Source organism: Accipiter gentilis, chromosome 23, assembly GCF_929443795.1.
Source record: "Accipiter gentilis chromosome 23, bAccGen1.1, whole genome shotgun sequence".
Classification (NCBI taxonomy): Eukaryota; Metazoa; Chordata; class Aves; order Accipitriformes; family Accipitridae; genus Astur; species Astur gentilis.
The window spans coordinates 17,676,450-17,693,778 of NC_064902.1; the positions used below are offsets into that span (position 1 = coordinate 17,676,450).

Consider the following 17,329-nt stretch of genomic DNA (forward strand, 5'->3'; position numbering starts at 1 on the left):
TTTTAAAGACTAACATGGAAACTGCTTTAAGCAATTTGTCATTTTCAATAGAGGTTCTGCAGCAAAAGAGACATTTCGACAAGTTAAACAACTTCCTACCGGAGTGGCTGCGTGCGATGTTTAAACTACCTCTTGCAGACTTCTTAGAAAAGGAATATTTCTAATTTTGCCATTCAGGAAGACTTTGAAATGTCACTGCCATTCGATTTGACCAGCGAAGAGGAAACACAGAGTTGAGAGAAGGGGAAAACAATGCAAATACCATTCCATATTTTTTAACTTGGTTTCAGGCAGCTTGGTGAGCTGGTGCTAATAAGAGTGAACATTGCTTATTTACCTCCAAGAGGGGGAAACTTCAGACATATTTTCTGTAAATGTTACAGCTTAAAGCTCACCTGGATATTGCAATGCATAGATGCGAAATATCATCTGAAAGAGAGCTCAGTCCGAGTCCATCTTTTTGCTAAACTTGGGCTAGAAACAATGGTTTTTACGGCAAAAAGCCCTCCAAACATGGTCCAGTGCAATGCATAATAACTCTAAGGTCTCTCCTACATCAGGGAGTTTGAGGAAAAATAAATAAGCAATAAATATTCCCCACTGTTTCTGCCACTGGTTCAGACAGCTATCAGCATGCAGCAGTGCTGCTGCTGGGTCCTAATACATGAAAGGTCTGTCCTTTAGAGACCTTGATGAAGTTTTGTTTATCAGTCGGTGATGCTAATGGGAAGGCTTTGCTCAGCCGGGAGCTCAGGGAGGAGCGGACTCTGCCTGACACAGCCCACAGGTTGCTGGGAAGATGCTTGAGGTTTATAAAAATGGAGCAGCAAGCATCAGCTGCGTGACTACTGTTTGTAAACTCTACCTCCGTCCGCAATCAATACAGGAAAAGAGGAAGGCCAGGTTTAATTAAAGTCTGTAAGATGGCGAAAAAAGTCCCTAAATTTTTTAAGAAAAGTTTTTCATCTCCCTGGTGAGCACATCCCCCCCGGACCTGGAGGGCGGGAGGTGCTGCAGGCGGCAGAAACGCTCTGTCAGAAATCAGCCAACAAATTCCTGTATCCAGCACCTCCTGAACCGGGCTCCAGCCCGGCAGCTGACGTAACCTTCCCTGCCAACTCAATTGCACCGTGGAAAAATACTTGTACTCCCAGCCAGGGGCAAGATCCCATCCGGGCAGCTACCGCTACGGCAGAGGCTGTACCGAATGAGAGAAGAATACTGAAAAGAACAGTTAACTGTGACAAGCCGGTTTGGGAACCAGGTTTTCCTTGTTTTCCCCAGCATCCTCAGGGGAGAGCAGGCAGCACCGTTAACAGCAAGATGCGATGGCAACTCACCCACTCGGTCTCGGGACTCACAACAGCACAAAGCACGGCAGTCCCAAAGCAGGGCGCGGGTGGCCAGGCTGAGTTATGCGCCAGCTACACTAAGTCAATTTGAAATAGATTTGCTATTCAATATCAAATAGATTTTAATCCGCTGCAACCTTTTAACGTCAGTGGGCTCTTCGGGATTGCGACAACTTGCCCGCCTTTTAGGCAAACAGCAATTTCCACACTGGTTTAGGCAAGCCTCAGCACAGATTATAGCATCTTTTACATCCAGACAGACAGAAAAAAGCCCTCTGCGATGTGTTACGTTAGCACATGCTTAAATTTAAGCACTCTCATTTTTATTGGGGCTTTTCTCATATGCAAGAGCTTCAGCAGATCCAAATTTACATACTAATTGCTTACCAGTCTGCAATGTGACCAAGATATCCTATCCCAGATCAGAACTATGTGAAAAAACCCCACTGTATTTTGGTCCTGGAAAAACTGATACATGTGTATTTCCAGCATCAACTAATGCAACTGGAAAATTGGCAACAGAAAACAAAAATAAATGGAAAAGACACCTTGGATAGTCCCTGGCTCATCTCTTTCGCAGATAAAAATCTCAGCCTTTGACATGTTTTACAAGCACACAGTAAAAAAAAAAAAAAAACCTATAGGGAGAAGCTTGTATTTTAGCTGGAAACACCATCGTGGCAAATCTCCACCTGAGCAGGACAGCCTGGCGATGCGGAAGGGAGCTGCTCCAGCTGAAGCCATTTATCCATTTCACATGTTTTAATGTGGATCTGGGAAGCAGCAGAGCCCCACAGCGCGGCGACGGGGAGCTGAGATTTGTGGGTCCACGACCTCGTCAGAAGCATCCTGACCAAGTCACACAGCCTTTGTGCTTGGCTTTCCCCCTGCTCCAAACATTACTCGGGGTCTTTTTAGTCCTCACCCTCCCTCTCCTGCAAAGCATCCAGGCAGGGACAACTTTCTTGGGCTCATGGCACAAGAGGGCCCCAGACTTCACCAGGCTTGAAAGATTGCCGTCATACACCCAAGTATTCACCACTTCTCCCACCCTCATAAAGAAATGACCTCCTGTTAAACTGTAACTGCCACCTGCCTCTGGAATGAGGCAGCTAAATGCCACTTTATAGCCTTTAAAATGCCAGAGACCTGCGCGCACGCCGAAACTGGGCACCCTTCCGAGATAACGTTTATGGGTGTTCTCTAGTTTTCCCTCCTGCAATCTTCAAATGACTCACAGGGACCAGACAAAGGTCTAGATAGCAGCTGCCCCCGGCATTTGTCAGGAAAAGGGAATTCGGATGTTCTTCAGCAGCCAGGTTACATAACCCGGATAGAAAACAAGAGAGGTCTCACGAGCGAGCCATCTTTCAAAACCAACACGTTTCTGCAGATGATTTACAGGACAAGTATCGCTGAAACAGTTTCACCACGGGAATGCCACAGAAGCGAATTTAAATGTTTTTACAGGATCAGAAGGCTGCCCATGCATCTCGTGATGAGGTAAGGGGCATGGGAACCGTTCTCAACCATAATGGTGGTGGTTTCATACTCTTGCTTTTCTGCTTTCAAATAGCTGTGCCCACAACAAATTTTGCCACTTATGGCAAAATCTATGGCATTGGCTGTGTGACAGCCTGAGCTGCTGGAGTCGTGGGATTAGTTTCCACTAAAAAGGGACAAGAGTTGATTCTGGAGCTCTACTGAAGTAACATCTGACAATATGCATGCAAAAGTGCAAAAAGTAAACATATATATATATATATACACACACATATATGCATACCAGCCACATGTTCCAGGAGCCTCACCCAAGAATTCAAATCATTTTGATAGGTGACACACAGTATTTTCACAAAGGCCTCCTCTTAGGCTGGGTACTCGTATAAAACTGTCCCCTATACATAACCTCTCTGAGCAGCCAACCCTTAGACGAACACAGCCCTGGTGTCCCCACCACCCCATCTGCATTTTGCCCAGAGCAGTTCTGCCCCTCCTGCAGAAAGCCAGAGACAGCCAGTTTTTGAGAGTTTAATTGCCTCGCTCCATGTGTAGTAAACGAAGCTTCCTGCAACATGAAGGATTTATATAGACTATGGTTAAGTTCAGACAAAAATACCGCCGTGTGAAATTAGGTCAACAATCTCAGCATGTCCATATTTCTTCACTAAAAAAAAAAGAAAGAAAACGTGAGGTAATACAGCTATGGGAAATGTAGAAAAGTATTTGTCAGCTCAGATCTCGATTTGGAAAGTCTGATTAATAACAGCAGATAGTAGGTGACAGGAGGACTCCAGAGTGCACACAGACTATAGAAAAGTTAACACATCACTATACACCATTGCTAAGCAAGTCTGATATTTGCATACAAAACAAATACACAACATTTGCTGGGCTACGGGCAGAAGACAATCTAACAACAACAAAAAAGGCCATTCCTTCCCAATAAACAAACAACTTACTGATTTTCTTCAAAAACAACCAAATCCGTCATCCTCAGAGTGCCCCACTGTGAACCCAGCAGAGCCTCTGGCCGTGCTCATGCAGACAGGCTGCTGCTGTTCCCCTCAACCACAATCAGTGCACGCTAAGAAGATATTCTATATTAGTCACTTCATTGTTTAAGGAAAAAAAGCATACCAGGGAAAGGAGAAAGACATGATTCTTCATTTTGCATCATCCCTCTTTCACCCTTAGGACAGGGAGAGAACAAAGCCTGGGCTGGACCGGTGGCTGCCAAAGCCCCATCAGTCAACCTGTCCCGCAACGCCTTCCCCAGGCACCAGCACTGCAAAGGGGAGACTCAGCCTGGAGACGACAGCATCCCCAAATCCAGCCAAACCACAGACTTCTCCTCCCCAGGCTCACTGGGGATCAGCTACCCCAGGGCCGCGTTGTGCCACGCGTCCCCCGGCTGTCCCCGCACTGCACAGGGGAGCCCTGCAGGAGCACGAGTTATTTTAGGCACCGTATCCTAACAGGATACTCAACATCAAAGTTGCATCCTATTATTATACATCGATGTAAGCATTTAGGGCTCCCAGAACAAGAAGATATTGGTCTAGACTGCTCTGTCATCAGCTGGAAAGACAGCCACGCTCCTGGCTGGTCCTGCAGAAAGCACTCAGCTATTTCTGCTTTTAGAGATGGCCTCAGCATCAGTGGCAAATCCAGCAGTGAACTTTCCTCAACCTGATGCTTTTGGTATCTTCCACGTATCTCCTGCTGCCCGTCTCTCTCCGCCAGCCACCCTTGGCTTCCAGCAAGGCTCTGGTGAATTGTTCCAAGCAGGTCCAAAACCCAGGAGCATCCTCCTGTATCCCTGTTGCCTCAAGCTTTCAAAAGACCGATTAAAAAATAAGAAGGTGGCGATAGCTTAAAACAAACAAACAAACAAAAAACAACCTAAAACATGAGAAATGTGGTATGCTTGCTATTCAAGGACTGTTTAGATTATGTGTACTCAAGGTAAAGCTTATCTAGCTTAAGTTTCTGCTTACAATAGAGGATGCTTAAGGATTGTTTGGATAATAGTCAAGGCACCAGATAACGGACATTTCAGAGTCACAGATTTGCTAATTGAGGACATACATCCGCCTTCAGAATTGAGAAAGGAGGGGTGGGCAAGAGAAACAAAGACCCTGGTGTCCTCAGATGAGGCATGACCATAAGAGGACAAAAGGAGTAGGGGTATTCTTCCCCAAAGGACCACCGAAGACCACCAAAAACCACCCCACAGGCATAGAAGACTCTACGGGATGATTGCTCAAGAGAACAACACGTCACGTTTGCTCACCGTAATGAATATGCAATAGTTAGGCGGGACATATGTATTGGATAGGCGTGGTGTTTCAACTGTAGTGTGTAAGTATGGACTGAACACCTCAGCAGGCGTGCTCGATTCGTGGAAATCTTCCACCTCGCACCCTGCGCAGAATAAAGCAATGTCTCCTCTCTAAACACACTCTGTGTGTTTTGGGAGTTACCTTCTGATCAGGTAACATCCCTGACACTTGTTCTACACACCCCTTTGGGAAAGGAGGAGGACAGGCGTGTTCCTCGCTATTTTTAAGAAAAGTCTTTTCACAGTTATTCTGCAGCCCAGGTCCTCACCTGCCCAGTTCAGCCTGTTTGGGAGGTAACTTTTCCCTTTCTCTCTCATGCATCCAAAAAAAATCCGAGACATCTGTGTCTGTCATCAGTTTGGACTAACACCCACTTAGCTCAGGATCTGCACCACTGGAATAAGAGAAGTTGAACATCAAAGTTGGGTTTTTTTGAGAGTACACAATATCTGCACAGCTTTGTTTGTGTTGAGGGAGTGGCTGGATTTTAGGCAGCTTCTTTTTCAAAGGCTTTTTGTTAATAACTAAATGAAAAACCCAGAGCTGAGGTTTTCCCCTTAAAAAGCAAGCCACTGTGATTAAGGATACGAAGAAAGAAAAGTCGGTCTCTTCCCAGTCTAATTGTACCGAGGCACTGACTTCAGGGCTCCAAAATTACAGATGTATAATCCAAGACAATGAACTCTTTAGTCAAGGATTAGCAAACCATGCAAAACTGATTCCTTATTCAAATGCCTTGCAATTGTAAGGGCATCTGTTCCACTTTGCAAGTCATCCCAAAGGCTTTGTTTGGTTTTTTCCTGTTCCATTGCGAAGACAGGGTGCTTTGCATTATTTTCACACCGTGTAATAAGTGCTACTGTTTAGTCTAATAGGGGACAGTCAATGAAATCCATGAACTGTTATTACCTTATTTTTCTTTAAAGTTATGATACAAACCCTCTCAAATATAAAACCAAGAACTGTTCTTACTCAAAAGCCAAGCCTATAAAAATGTAACCCAAAACGCCAGGACCTGAGGAAAAAACTATTTGGTTTCTCCAAGGTATGCTAGGGGCAGGTTTGTTGTTTGGTTTGTTTTTTTAAAAAAGGGAATTTATGTAGCTTTCAATAACAGTACTAACACAAAACAGTTCAGCACAAATGATGCCAAAGTCAGGACTGGGGACTAGTAGGGAGAGCAGTGCCATCATTCCAGCCCATAGCAGCAGAATAGCTCTGGAAACCATTTAAAATGTCACAGGAGGGAGGATGGATGGAGTGTCTGACCTTTGGAAAATGAAGGGTGGATCTCAACAAAAATATCCCAGCTACCCTGAGCCATGCTTCTCCTGCAGGGCCAAGAAGGATGCTGGCCCACCTATTTGGTCTAGAAGGAAAAGGAAAAAAAGAGAAATAAAGAAAAAAAAATCCAAATCTGCCAACATACCAGCCCCACGTAAAAGCTGCCAAGCTGCTCTGGAAAGAGGCAGCCTCTTCCACAGCTCTCTATCAGATCAGTAGAAAACAAGTTCTGGACAATAGCCAAGGCTTAGGTTTGTTTCCCAACACCAGATCCTTGCAGGGAACACCAAACTTAAACCATCAAACGCACTGGAACTCTATGGGTTGCCGGCTCCCGCAGGACTCGGAGCCTTCCCTGTCAAACCGCCACAACAGCTAAACCAGAGCAAGTTACGCGAGACCAAAATAAAAAGTGAGAAAACAAAATATCAAGTGTCAAGAGAGACAGAGAAAACGATGATAGCGGTGAAAATCATGTTTCTGCGGGAGCTGGTCTTGCACGCTCAGCAGCGCTGTCACTCAGTGCCAAAAAGCTGCTGTTTTCTCCGTCCTGCGAGCGGTGCCTCGGGTGACAGGGTAACGGGAGCGGATAAGACCTTCATAGATCACGGGGGACACGACCCAACCCTGCGCCCTTGGTGCAAAAAGGTCACTTAATACTCAGTTTCTAAAAGGCAAAAATAAAATTTTTCCGCAGCTGCGGTACAGAAAAATTCTGCAGAAATACGGATGTTGAGGATCCCATATTTTGCTGCTCCAGGAGTTGGGACACGGAGCTGGAAGGAGCTCAGATGGGATGGAGGGGGCTGAGTCCCAGCCCTCCAAGTACCACCAGTTGCTCACGGTAAGGATCCCTGCCTTCGGCCAACCTTTTGCCTCAAACTCTTCATAGTTCTTCTACAAATTCACGGCACTTGCTCATGCACAACCAGTACTCCATGCTTTTCACCAGGAACTTTAAGTCACTTGCAGCACACAAAGATCAAAACCCATAGGCCTTGATTTACGAGCTCCAGTTGAAGTCAAGAAGGAACGTAAAAAAAAAACCAAAACAAAAAACCACCACCTGAAATAACTAGCAAGCATAGCTTGTGTCTGGACTGAAGTAAGGGAATGTAAACAACAAACTCGGTCAATTATTTTAAAAAACCTCGGCAGAGGTCCCAAAGATCCTACCCTTGCCCACAGCTCAGACCTTGCTACTGAGATAGAAAAAGCCCTTGAGGCAGCAGCATCTTCTCAGTTACCTTCAAACTGAGCAATGAAGAAATCTAAGGAATGAGGGACACATTGGCCTAAATCATCAGTTCTGCACAGCCACAAAAGTACTACTCAGAAGATCTTTATTTACACCTTAATAGAGCTGCCCTTGGGCAAATGGTTTCCCCGTCAAAGGAGTAGGGGTATTTCTCAGGCATCAGATGAAGAGATACAGAAACAGTCAGAAGAGATCCATGAATCGATCACAGCCTGAGCCAGAGAAAAATGGCAATCCCAAACACGGGAACACAAGGAGCTACTGATGGTTTGGCCTTCAAACCTGTTAAAAAAAGTTCTTAAACTTCTGACAAGATACATGGAAGATGAATCTTAAATCTCACAATAGCAGGTCAACAATTCACTCATGCAGGAGTTGTAACTTGGTCTTAAAAAATAAACCAAAACAACACTCAGGATGATGTTAACATCTTATTTTGCAATGATGTTGAATGCCTGCTTGTAATTAGACTATAATTGTGATTTAATTGCTCTGTGATCTGACTGGCCATAAAGGGGGAGCCTGGAGTCCCATCTCAATGGGTGGAAAGATTAACCTTATTGTGGAAAACATAATCCCATTTCATGCCATTAGAAGGACCGTATTAATTCCTGAATTTTTTTATAACAGCAAAGATGTGGCACTTAGGCTGTAACATCCATCTCTGGGGCGTTACCTCACGGCTCTGGAGAGGATGGATGACTGGTTTGCCACAAGCAGGATCAGCTTCTAAATCCTGACAAGTGCTACACTGTAAATTCAGGCATAGTAAAGATAAGGTCTTCTTCACAGCACTATTTTAATGCAGAGACATATACACATTTCACAACTACTAAATGCAGTACTCCTTTAAAGAAAGAAGACTACTGATTTGTCACAAAATATATTAGAAGTGATGCGAAGAAAGAGATTCTGCTTTTTTTAATTTTACATTTCAGTAGTGACTAGCCCTGCACAATGTTCATCCCAGCAGGTCACTGGTGAAAAAAAGGCTTTATAAAACTAAAACGCACAAACGTCTCCCAAGTTTTTGGATGGCAAATCTTTCACTCCACTTCAAATCCACTTGGGTCCTAAAAGAATTTGGGTCAAACGGAAAAACGACTTGCAGAATTCACTGTGCAAGTGACTGGCACTCAGCTACGCAAAGACTAAAGGGAAACGCTTTTTGGAGCTCATGCGTGACGCTGCAGAAGTAAACTCCTAGGAACAGCAAAAGCTCGCTCTCTAAACATGTTTTTCCTTCACTGGCCAAACCGACGGAGGCAGCTGCCTGCACGTCAAACCGAATGCAAGCTCTGCTATATCTCAGGGAGGCACACGTGCATCAACGCTCGCTTTCGGTCCCTGCAATGCCAGGCACCAGCGTAACCTACTTAGCGTGGGATGTTCAGTGTCACCCGCTAACAAAGTGACACTCGCCTTCCCGGTGTTTGCGAAACTACTGAACACACAAAAATTTACAGAAGCATCAACTTTTATTTTTTTTTATTATTATTATTTTTTTATGTTCTACAAAAAAAAAAAAAACAAACATATCCCAGACAGCAATTCTCTCACAAGCTCTCTCGGGAAAATAAAAAGAAAAGGTCCAAATACCAGCTCATGCCAACTTTTTGAAAGAAGCTGGTTTCGTTCAGACTAGTACACGTAACCAATTTCAACATTTCATGATCGCCTCGTATAGAAAATGCCAGCCTGACATTGAAGCATTGAGTCACTGCACTGTATTTCAGAATTTATCTTAGGGTCAAGTTAATGTTTGAAAAGAAACAAATGAAGCTGATAGTGCTGGGTAAACAGTGACTTTCTGTTTGGGATACGCCTGCTCCTGTTTGCCCTGTGTAGGGCTGAAAAAAAAAAAACCAAAACCCCCCACAAACCCCCCACAACTCCCCCCTACTGTGGGACCGTCCCAGCTGCAAAGTACTATGAAAATTATTAATTGCATAAACTGATCTCAGCACCTCCTGGTTTCAAAGCAACTGGTCATTTAGAGCTTAGGATCCTGAGACTTGTTAGGGAAGCAAAGTGTTGAACTGAGAACTAAAAAAACAATTTAAAAATAGGTGTACAAACATATTAACTTTGACAGTTTCCCATACCAAGCACCTGGCTTGGTATGTTGGCACAGGTCACCTCACCAAGGAGCAAAAAAAAAAAAAAAGGCCGCAACCTGAAATCTCTCTGAATGTGCCCACCTCTCACTGAGGGAAAAAGAAAATGCAGGTACCTTGCCTTAGACAAAACACGGTCAATTTTTTATAGCTACAGCCTTAATTCTTCCCTTGTGAAGAACGGCATGACAAACTTTTTGTTCTGTTGTGCTGGACTCTGTTAATCGAAATACATAAGAAGAAACAGTGAGCCCAATTTTATTACTGATTTATCCAAGTAAGCTATATATTATGGATTTATCCGAGTAAGCTATTTTGAAAAATGTGAAGTGTATTCAAGGAAGCTACAATATTCACAATACAGCCAAGAAATCATTGTGTTAAGGCAATGCCAGTTTTACACAAGAACATGAGGCCATTGCTCCTAGAATTCAATCTATTAATTCTATACTCTCAGACCAAGTAATAATAAAAATGCATTTATTAACTCCACATGAGTCAATTGCCAATTTCATCGGAACTTAGGCACAGATGTAAGATGGAAACAGTCAGTCATAAAAGCACTACATGTTAACTGAGGGCGGGGGGGGGGGGGGGGGGGGGTCACACATTTGACAGTTCTGAAAGTTACCAAGATACATGGCAGCAGATTCTTCCTCTCTCTCCCCCAAAACCAGGCAACTATAGTGGTATATTTTTTTTCTTAAACGTAATACCAAAAAAGGGGAAAAGAAAGGGAAAGCTTCATTAAAGTTCTTTAGCTTTCCTCACTCTTTCTCACAGAGTAAGCAAAGGACCAAGTAATCCCATATGAGCAGTATTAAATACTGTTATTCCAATTAAGAGAATTCATATAGGCTCCCCCTTTTTGTACTTTGTGGGAACCTATTCAAACTTACGACTCACAAAAGCAAGAAAAAAATATTGCACGTGGACCTGTAAGTCTATAAACCCTAGTTTAATGATAAAGCCTATGCAGAGCCTATTCCACCTATGTTTCAATTCCTAGTCCCTTGTCTTCCACTAAGTGCAATGTCAGAACAGTTATTTTCTCTGTTCATGCTTGCAGATGACTGACTTATTTATAGTAAATTTCCTGTTTTTCCAGCCTTGTAAATGTCATACAAAATAGAAAAGGCAATAAAACATATACATTTCCAGGCTAATTTTGCCCTAGCACTTCAGCACCAGTCGATTAGGCACTAAGAACTAGGAAACGGAGGAGAACTGTAGTTAAAAACGTGTTTACAATCTTCACACTCCTTCCCTGCCTGCTCCAGTGCCACACACCTCCTGTTGAATGACAGTTGCCATCCCCATAATGAGATTTTTAATCAACATAGAAGTAATGCATTTTAATTAAAACACTCTCCTTTTCTATGCTTATGATCCTGATCCACGAGGGAGTTCCCCGCTCTGCACAGAAAAGCGTGCAGGTGCCAGCATTGACAGGCACAGGGAACTGCTTTCCAGACCACAAAAATATTTAATGACTTTAAAGAAATCTATCTATCTATTCTACATTCCTGTCTAATAAAGCATTTCAAAAACCAGAAAGATGGGAGGGAAGGAGGGAGGGAAAAAAAAAAAGGGGGGGAAACTATAATCCCACAGTAACCAGGGGCTTGGTTCTCACCTCCAGGTGAGGATGCTCCAAGGTTCAAGTGCCTGCCCTGACTCCAGGCAGGGTTTTGAACCTTTTTCTCCCAACTTCCAGGTAAACCCAACCAGTACGCTAAAACTCAGCTCTCTGCCCCTTCTTTTGACCATATCCTGGAGCTGAGAGACATTTACCACTAAATTCTACCATTTCTGGTATATTCCCATATACAAGAATGGGAATGGGGTATTAGATTAACTAGTGTTTCCAAAATAACAAAAAGTTTAATCACAAATCACTCGGTTGGGAAGGGGTTTTTTTTATGCACCGTCTTTCATCCACCAACACCGATCACATTGCAACATCAGAAGCTGTATTTTAAGACTTCTGCTAAAACAATTAGTATGCAAAGAAACCCTGCCTAATTTCCTCATACTTTTCTTCATGCTTTTCTCCCCCTCCCGTCTGGGCAGGGAAACCAGCAGGCTGAGTTTCCCTCCCCACTTCCCAGTGAAGCCAAGAAAAAGCAGCAGGGAAGATACACACTTGTTTAAAGAAAACTGGTTTTGTTGGGAGTTCCACGCTGTTGGCTGGAATATTCCTACTGACTCTTGGAAATGACTAACAAGTAGCCGTGCTTTGGTACATCAGCTCCGGGGCAGTTTTGAGCTGAGGTTGCCCCAAAAAGGGGAGCAGGTGGCGGGGGAGGATTGCACAGCCCAGCTCCGGCTCAGCTCCTCTCCGACAACCCATCGCTGCGATCTGCTCCGGTACCGGCGGTTTGAAGGATGGCTGTGAAACGAGTGCCTGCAGCCCTCCGGCTCTGCTCATCGCTAAGGTGAGGGACAAGACTTCAGGTGACGGTCCTGCCAACGGGCCAGAAATTTTGTCCGCAGCGACCAGCTGGGTTGAACCAAGTACAGGAAAAAAAAAAAAAAAAACCAACCCTCTCGCACTACCAGCTACAGCAAAACCCCAAGACTTGGGATGCCTACATGCCTGGATGACAAATAAACTTTCCCCTAAGGAATCTTTTGGGCAATCTGAACACTAACAGTTTCCTGGAACTAACTTTGAGTCCTGCCCTGGAAATTACAAGGCCATTAGCCAGGCCTGTTACGCTAACCTGTTGAGTGACTGTTGCATGTACAGGGATGTGAAGTGGCTTTTTTTGTTGGGTTTGTTGGTTTTTTTTCCCATCTCTTATCCTCTTCCCCAGCCAAACTGGAGAGCTACCTGTGCGTGCCTTCACCTGCGCGCTGCAGGGCTGGGAGCAAGGATGTGCCCTCACCTAGAGCTAAACCAGGCGGGGAAAAAAAAAAGAAAAGAAAAAAAAAAAAAACCAAAAAGCGCTAAAGCCGAGCTGACCTTCAGCCAGAGAGGAGAACTACCCTCGCAGGAGGGTCACAGCTTTTCCCTTCCCAAAGGCGGGCAGCCGGCAATCCCACGCTGCACTTTTTGAACACGGCTGCGGCTGCTCGAAAGGATGCTCAGCTGCTGGAGAAGGGAATCTCTCCCATATTCCCCCACCTACGGGTCTGTCTCGGCCGCCCCAGGGGTCAGCCCCGGACAGAGGGCTTCCCCCCCCCCCCCCCCCCTTCCCTCCCCCGACACCCGTGGGTGCCCCCCGCGGGGGAGCGCAGGAGGCTCCGCGGTGCCTTAGGGCAAAGTCTCACGCAATCGCTCGCCGTGCTTAAGGCAGGCCAGAAAACTGCAGGGAGACTCCAGACAAGACTCAGGAGCATAAGGTGCCCGTGCAGAAGTGCACGGGTGGAGGGGGGGGGTGAAGGTGCGCACACGAGTGGGCGCGAACGCCCCCGCGGTGAGAGACGCAGCCGCTGTGACCGACTCCCGTCGGGGTCCCAGCTCGCCCCGAAGGGCTTCACGTTCGCCTCTCCCTCCCCCCGCTACCGCACTCGCCCTTGGCTACCCAGCACCCACAGGAGGGGACCCCTTCACCTCCCCCGGAGTGGATCCGCACCCCCCGTCCCCGTCCCCCATCCCCGTCCCTCCGCGGCCCCGCTCGCACCTTGTCGGACGGTTTTCACCACGATGGGGTCCTTGCAGCTCCGGATCACTTCCAACACGTCGTAGCGCGGTAAGCCCGAAACGCGGACCCCCTGTACCTCCAGCAGCAGCTCCCCTTCGCTCAGCGCCGCTTCGCCGTCCCCCGCCACCGCGCCCGCGTAAGGGAACTCGCCGTGCTCCGCGCCCCCCAGGAGGGCGAAACCCAGCTGCCCGCCGGGCCCACGGGTGAGCGAGCATTGCCGCACCCGGCCGGCCCAGTGGTTCTTCTTCTGGACCACGCGTGACATGGCGGTGCTGCGCGGCCCTCCGCGGAAGCGCGGTAAGCAGGTGCGCAGGGGGCTCCGACCCGCTGCCTCATAGACAGACAGACAGACAGACAGACAGACGGACCCACCGCCGCCGGCGACCCTTCAAGCCATCGCCGCCGGCTCCGACGCTCCGCTCCGGCCGCGGTCGGCCCGCATGGCTCCGCACCCGCGGAGGGCGCGCGCCGTCCCTCTCCCGTCTAGATTTTTTTTAAAAAAAAAAAAAAAAAAAAAAAAGGCAAAAGCAAATCCGGCCGGTCCTTTCACCACCCTCCCCGCGCTGCTGTTTTTTGTTTGTTTTTTTTTTTTTTTGTTAGGCTAGCCCCTCTCTCCGCGGGGCGCGGAAGGCAAACGCGCGGCGCCTTTAAGGCGATACAAAGACCCGTTTGTTTTGTTCCACTCGGGTCCGTCCCGCTCCGCCGCTCTCCGCGCCGCCGGCGCAGGCGCCTTCGCAAACACCCCGCCCCGGCCCGGCCCGGCCCGGCCCCCGGCCGCCTCTCCGCCCCCGGCACGGCACGGCACGGCACGGCCACCCCCCCCCCCCCCCCCCCCCGAGCCCCAAGTACGAGCCCCGGTCCCTCCCCGGTTCCCCCTCCGCGGAGGCGGTACCGGTTGGAAGGTTCTCCCCGTTCCCACGGCTAACTTTTGCGAAGGGGGAAAAAAAAAAAAAAAAAATTAAATTAAATTAAAAAAAAAAAAAAAAAAAGTGGGGTGCCTGCGCACCCCGCGGAGGGGGCTGGGGGTGAGAGTCGTCTGCAGAGTTAAGTCACCGCGGAGAAGGGGCTGGGGAGCGCAGGAGGGGTCCGCGGAGAAGTTCGGTCCCTGGAAGATGCTCACGTTTTGGGGGAAGAGCGACGGTAATCCTTCACTTTTCCCCTGGAGGATTTCTAGGATTTTTTTTCCAAGTCGCAAACCTCCGGAATCGCTGCTCACCTGCGCTTTCGGAGGAGAGGGCACGATGGAGCACAAGTCCCCAGGAAAAACTTGCACAAGCCTGTCATTAAAACGGTATCGAAGTGCTTGCGCAAGGCTGAGTTAAAGCCGCGCTCGTGCCCTTAGCTCTCCGCTTTTTGACTGGCTGCTTGAATTGGGTGATGTTAACAACGTTCTCGCATTTTATTTTCCCCGGGTAATTGTTTAGAAGCTGGACAGACCTATAGCGAGGTCTGTCTGCTGGGGAAAGGGACGTGCGTCCATTTGTTTGTCCTTGGCCGCGACTCTTCAAAGTTACGCGGAACCGGTGCGAAACTCAAAAGGGGAAAATAAGTAAGCGTGCACGTACCAGCTGTCCCTTCCAGGTCATGCTCCGTGCTTCCAAACCTGAAAGCCAGGCCTCATTTTGAGCAGTCTTACGCATGACCGAACCCCTTCCAGCAAGGAATTCAGTTGTCAGATGTATGCGCGCCCTATTTTGCTGCTAATCGGGACTGAGAAGTGACACAGGGAAACAAAGAGCCTGGTCTCGCTCCCCGCGCTGCCCTAACGTGCGCTCTGCCGGTACAGCCCGCAGACTTTTGCTGCCGTCCGCGTTGCTCTCTCATCTCACATCTCTCAAGCCATGCGTGTACCGAAACGATCTGCGATGCCGGAGAGCCGGCAGGCTCGGGGAGCCCGTGTGCGATAGCTGGGGACGGAGCTCAGCCTCATGTCCTCCGGTGCTGGCCGAGCCCATCAGCCAGGCTTAGCTCACAGACCTCAAAAGCGGGGTGACGGGTACCTTCCCTGCCCTTACATCCGTCCTCCATGAAGTAGGAAAGCCTGTCCTTCCCTCACACCCTGCAACCCCATCACTCCTTTCCCCCAGCCGAGAGCTCCGATACTGCTCTTTCGTAAAATCCCCATCGCCGCAGGCGCTGCTCTGCAGCAGCAGAAGCCCTGGGCTCTGGCCCGAGTGGCACAGCCACCTCCAGGCGAGGGAAGAGGAACGCTTTGTCCAATGTCACGTAGCACGGCAGTGAGTCAGCTCCATCCCCTGTGCCTCCGGCACCTCTATCCAGGTCTCCACGGGAAGCAGGTGGGATTGCCAGCGCTCGGAAAGTTGGAAAAGTTGGATTGCCGGTACTCAGCAAGTACCTTCCAAGGAGCCGGGCAGAGCCTGCCTTCCTGGGTATGAACGGCAAATGCAGAAGAGGACTCATGAAATTCAAATTACCTGCCATGTCGAGGCCCTGTTTTCTTCCATCTCTCTAAGAGGTTTCTCTCCGTTTGGAACTTTAATACTTAATTTTCACGCTTAAAACTGTGCTGATCCCCTACGTTTGAGCAGCAATAACTGCCTTACGTCTGCTTTTGCTGTCTCTGTAACCGGCTGCTCAATTTGTCACTTTTAGGATGATGGCACGCTTTTTTATCGTGCCTTCACCAGTAAAGACTGGCTCAGTGATCAGGCTAAATCCCCCGGGGAATAAATGCTCGGGAGGCCCACGAACCCTGGGGAGCAGCAGCACGGCTGGCGGGGAAGGGTTTAATCTCATCTGCACACCGGCTGATAGTTGTGTCACACGTGTGAGCTCACAGCGCAAGGGGACTCTTGTTCACAGCTGAGAGCTGGGTGTGACATATTTTCATCACCATCATTTTGCGGGACGTGTTATGTGACAGCCCTGCTAAGCTAAAATTCATCTGGGATCCATGTGAGTATCACATGAGCTGTGGCTGCCCTGAATAGATCTTACAGAACTACTCATGCCTCATGGAAAAATTTTTGAAAAACACTATTTTGAAAAACAATTTCGCTAGCAAGATTTATGAGATGACAGATTTCCGAGGGCCTTTTTCCGTTTGTTTACAAACACTGCAACGCTAATGCAAGTGTGAGCTGTTCCCGTCGTAATCCTAACGCCGTGCTCATGTCTGGGCCACTGTGTTCCCAAAATTGTTCTTGCTGGCAATTAACAAACCCCACAAACCTCAAGCAGAACTTTCGTTTGATTTTAAGACTTTCCCTTCAGTTTTCCTCCGTGACCAACTTCCTTCCGTTTTATCTCCTAGTTGCATCCAGTAAGGACCAGTTGGTCAAGCCGTTAGTCAGGATAGCCCTAGATCCTGGAAGCTGGCATCACTTCTAACAGCTCAAATCTAGCCAAGATTTTTCGTTGTCCTCATTCCTGACCCTGCGGCTGCCCAGCACCTTACTGCTGCAGCAAGATGATTTCGGGACATAGCTGCTCCAACCGCCTCTATTTAAAGGAAGCCCTTGGTCGGGCATTAACAGTGGTGAGCTCGTGACCTGTGGCAGGGCTCCTCCTGCCCAGAAGAGTCCCTGACACCAGCGCGATGGATAATCAGGTCATTACACCATACAAAAACCTGCCTTTGCATTTCAGCTGCGCAGCACGGCCTCTCTCCCGGGGGAACGGTGGTCCTGCCTTTGCAGGGCACTGATTTAATGATTAACAGACCATCTTAATCTCCAACAACTGCCGTTCCAATAACAATACCCTCCTTTTTGCAAGGGTCTCTAAGCGGTTTATAAACATTAATTAATGAAGCTTCACAGGGCACCCCGGGGAGCAGCTGAACATTAACCCGGAGCAGGGA

The 17,329-nt window shown here is 47.7% G+C and overlaps 1 protein-coding gene across 22 annotated transcripts in view; it reads right to left on the minus strand.

The window, feature by feature from the left end:
- The window catches only part of MAGI1 (membrane associated guanylate kinase, WW and PDZ domain containing 1), a 356,289-nt gene extending 342,518 nt beyond the window's left edge, over positions 1-13,771 (minus strand). For all 22 annotated transcript variants that reach the window (XM_049826432.1, XM_049826420.1, XM_049826433.1 and 19 more), the window contains exon 1: positions 13,486-13,771. In XM_049826432.1, coding sequence (XP_049682389.1) covers positions 13,486-13,771 — 286 coding nt within the window. The remainder of the gene's footprint in view (positions 1-13,485) is intronic.
- Between the last annotated feature and the right edge of the window lie 3,558 nt (positions 13,772-17,329).